The sequence below is a fragment of the Anopheles bellator genome, chromosome X (assembly GCF_943735745.2).
Source record: "Anopheles bellator chromosome X, idAnoBellAS_SP24_06.2, whole genome shotgun sequence".
NCBI lineage: Eukaryota > Metazoa > Arthropoda > Insecta > Diptera > Culicidae > Anopheles > Anopheles bellator.
This window is the reverse complement of record NC_071287.1, coordinates 1,628,807-1,633,028: the sequence shown is the minus strand read 5'-3', so window position 1 is coordinate 1,633,028 and position 4,222 is coordinate 1,628,807. Positions and strand designations below refer to the sequence as shown.

At 58.3% G+C, this 4,222-nt stretch overlaps 1 protein-coding gene across 1 annotated transcript in view; it reads left to right on the top strand.

Moving 5' to 3' along the window:
* Positions 1-3,577, top strand: part of LOC131213251 (cadherin-86C) — an 11,843-nt gene extending 8,266 nt beyond the window's left edge. The window contains exons 11-12 of the mRNA XM_058207259.1: positions 1,019-2,107; positions 2,168-3,577. Of these exons, the coding sequence (XP_058063242.1) occupies positions 1,019-2,107; positions 2,168-3,577 (2,499 nt within the window). The remainder of the gene's footprint in view (positions 1-1,018; positions 2,108-2,167) is intronic.
* The last annotated feature ends 645 nt before the right edge of the window (positions 3,578-4,222 follow it).

Here is a 4,222-nt window from a genome sequence, read left to right as displayed (position 1 = left end):
TTCATCCGAGTTCATTTTGCTATAGCTTTCTCTTTTTGCCTTCTCTCTTGCTGTATTCTGCTTTCTCTGTTACTGTATTCACGCGATCGTTCGAGTTCTCGATTCGAGTTTCATAATAGGGGGGATAGGCACTGTCAAGTTTCCATAACCACACCTAATAAAATGATCAATATGTGTATTTTTTTCCAAGTCTCCTTATTTATTGTGAGGTTTATGTTCAGTTCGCTTTCCTGATCGCTGAATGACTTGGAAAATTCTGTTTGTCATATTGTCAATTTTGGATCCATATGTTCCCAAACTGCCAAAATGGATACCTTAAGCTCATTAATAGAGCTGTATTGCTTCCTATCCACATAAATTTGTCTAACCAATATTCCCCAGACATTTTCAACTGAATTTAAATCCGGACTTTGCGCTGGCCACCCAAGCAAATCGATTTTATGGGTAGCAAACCATGTTCTAGTTATCAAACTGGTGGGAATGCTAGCATTATCTTGTTGAAAAACCTTTTTTTTCGGCTGTGGGCAGCTTTGAACGGGATCAGGCAGTCTTCTAGAATCTGAATGTAATCGTTAGAGTCTATTTTAACAGGATGTCAAAGCCAGATTGAGCTTGCCCGTAGAGCAAAACCCAAGCCACGCCATCAGAGATCCTCCTCCAAAGTTACGGGAGGAGAAGTACTCCGAATCTTTGCGTAAATTTCGCCATTAGCCTGTTAAACCGTCGGGCCCATCAAAATGAAGCCTTTTTTCATCAAAAAAGATCACCTACAATAAAAAACCAAAAAACGGAATTGGTTCTTTTGATACAAAATATGCTCTTCAAAAATCAAGAGAAACCCCAAACATACCATGTCCCACCGTCGTACCATGTTCAGTTTCGCAAATTCCACACGTTTTCGTTGTTGTCATCATCATAATCAATCATACAAATCATAAAAATCATTCATCAAGCTTTCATAAAGAAAACAAACAAAAAATATTTAGTGAGTAATGCCATCCATTTCCCCGCTCGGCAGGCAATGACGCAGGTGCTGATCGGGGGCGAGGGCATCGAACCACGGGACCAGTACTTCATCAAGGAGGGCAACGCCGAGATCCTGCGCCTAACGACACGCGGTGGCCGCAACGATGGCGGTGGGGGCGGCGGAGGCGAAGAGAACATCTACGTGAACGTGGCCCAGGGTCGGGGAGGCCCAGCCGCACCAGCCGCCAACGCCCAGTCCCAGTCCCAGCAGTACATCATGGTGGACAACGGTGGCAAGGAGATCCTGATGCGGCGCTACATCGAGGAGCAGGCGAACGGGAAGCAGATTATCCGGGAGCACTACCAGCTGCTGCCGGGCACCACCTTCATCCAGACCATCCCGAACGAGGTACCGTCCGACCCGTCCCGGCCCGCTGACCACGTCACGGAGGTGCGAATCACCGGCGCCAAAGCGGGCCGTCCCCGGGACGACAGCGATGAGGATGCGGGTGGTGGTGGTGGCGGCGACGGTGAGCTGAAGCCGGCGGTCTCGACGCACTCGCTGATCCACCAGGAGCTGGAGCACTCGCTGAAGCAACAGAACGCCCTGCTCCGCCAGATCCTGCTCGAGAAGGAGAAGCTCCAGGAGCGGTACAGCCAGTGGGAGCAGGCGCTGGAGACGCAGAGCCTGCCGTGCCAGTCGGTGGTGGTGGCGGCCACCCAGACCCAGACCGACTGCAACACCGGCACCCAGACGGAGCCGTTCACCCGGGACGCCGGTGGGGGGCGGCGGCGGGTGTGGCGTCGGCGGCGGACCAAGAGCGAGAACGACGACTCGCTGTCGGAGGACGAGTACGAGTACGTCTGGTACAGCCCCCCGGACAGCCCGGACGGGGTGTACCTGATCAAGCGCCGTCACCACCACCGGAAGCGCTCGCGCTGGGATGCCGACGGCGACGGCGGCGCTAGTGGGGACGGCCCCCGCAAGGGGAACCGGCGTGTGGTGGTGGTGGAATCGGTGAAGCGCAAAATCCGGACACCGATTCGCGAGGAGGACGACGGCGACGGGGACTACGAGGACGAGCTCGGGTACTCTAGCCGGGGCCGCCATCACGCGGGGCGACAGCAGCAGGAGGGCCGGGCGGGGGGGTACCGGCCGCGGAAGGAGCGGACGAGGCAGCGGATGGGACCGACGCACCAGGAAACCCGCACCAGCATCCTGCGGCGGAAACGGAACGAAGAAACGCTCCACGGGAAGGTGACGCCCAAGGAGCAATCGACGGTGGCGGGCGGTGGTGGTGGTGGAGCCGCCGGCCGGCTGAAGCGGGACGTCCTGCTGGAGATATCGGACTCACTGCACGACGCCGCCACTGGCGGTGGGCCGACGGCGACAGGAGCGGATGGAAGCCGGCGGAAGAAGGTGTACCGGAAGAACGTCAAGTACTACGAGGACTCGGACGGCTCGGAGCGGGAGGTGGAGGTGGTGCAGAAGAACTACTTCTCGGCCGACAGCTTCGACGAGGGGGGCTCGAACTCGAACGAGCTCGACAACTACCGCTACACCGCCACCAAGACCTCCCGCTCCGTGTCCACGTCCCTGTCGCCGAAGGTGGGCGGAACCACCGCCGAAACCACCACCACCACCACCCGCATCCGGCTGAACGCTCCGGCTGACTCGCCGCCGAAGGACACCAAGCCGACGACGACGGCCGCGATGAGCAAAGCGGCGTCGAAGGAAGGCCTCAACCATCAGGACCCAGAATCCTCGGGGAATCCGGTGAATCCGAAGTACATGGACTGGTACTACAACCTCCCGGCCGGGGCGGGGAAGGATGGGGAGGGGTCGCTGGAGAAGCGCACCCAGCGCAGGACGACGGGAGCCGAGGGTGCCACGGTCACCACGACGACCAGCTCAACGACAACCATCACGACGCTGGGTGGCGGTGGCGGTAGGAAGAAGCCGGCACCAGCTGAGGGTGGGCCGGTGAAGGGGGCTAAACCGGAACCGGCACCCCGCTCATCACCCCCGAAGGACGAGGCGCGGCTACTGAAGGAGGACATCCAGCACGCCCGGCAGCTCGCCCAGGCTCAGGCTCCTGCCGAGGCCGATAGTCACCCACTGCTGCAGCACTCGGAGCACTGGTACGAGGCCACCTACGACCCCCCGCCGGTCCCCAGCCTCCCGCCGGACAAGCTGCCCCACTACCTGTACACGGAGCCGCCACCCATCATCAGCCGCGACAACAAGGTCCAGATCAAGATCGTCGACCCGTCGTCCGCCTGTAAACCGGTGACGGCGACACTAGCGCCACCAGCGGTGACACTAGCGCCACCGCCACCGCCAGCCAGCAAACCACCGGCGACGGCGGCGACGGTGGCGTCCGTCCCCACCACCACCAGCACCTCGAAGGCACTGAACGTGTCGACGCTGGAGGATGACCACGATTCCGGGATCGCGATGAACTCGCTGCTCCACACCGGTCACCGGGCGGTGGCCCCGCGCGCCCCCCGCAACAAGATCGCGGACAAGAAGAGCATCTTCACCATCGCCTACGATGACGTGCGGATCCGGCAGATCCGCTCCGAGAGCGACACACCACCGTTCTCCTAAACCACCACGGTGCTAGTACAAACCTCCGCTCTAGTATTCCGGTTGCCCGTTACACCGTTACAGAAAGCAACAGTTCGGTCGGTTCCGCACTAGCGCAGCGCTCCAACAGTAGTAGTAGTAGTAGTAGTAGTAGTAGCAATAGTAGTGATAGCCAGCAGGATCGAGCAAGAGGCCGAGTCCTGAGAACACACAGATGAACCCACACACTGCCATACTCTGCGCGGCAGCAGCGAGCCACCGCGGGCCATCGAACGCCGCCACAATACGCCATGTAGGCAAGGCACACACACTCTACCATAGACACCACCACCACCACCAACGTTAGCAGGAAGGACTCACAGGATGATTTCCGGCCGCTAGGCCGTTAGGGCAGAGCAGGGGTGATAGAGCGGGTGTGCAGGATTTTCACTTCGAACTACACACACAGTTACAGTTAATCATTTGCTTCCGTTAAGTTTAGCGCGTAAGTCAGCGGTAAGTCATCGCCCCCACTCCTCGGAGAGATTCCTCCTCGGTGGGGGTGTGCTGAGAACTCCTGCTATACCATTCGCATTCAGATGATGAAGTTTTTGGTTCGGCTACCGACGGAGTGCCCCGAGTTTTTGCGTTTCATTTGTACATTTTCAAGTCACGTGTTATGCGGGT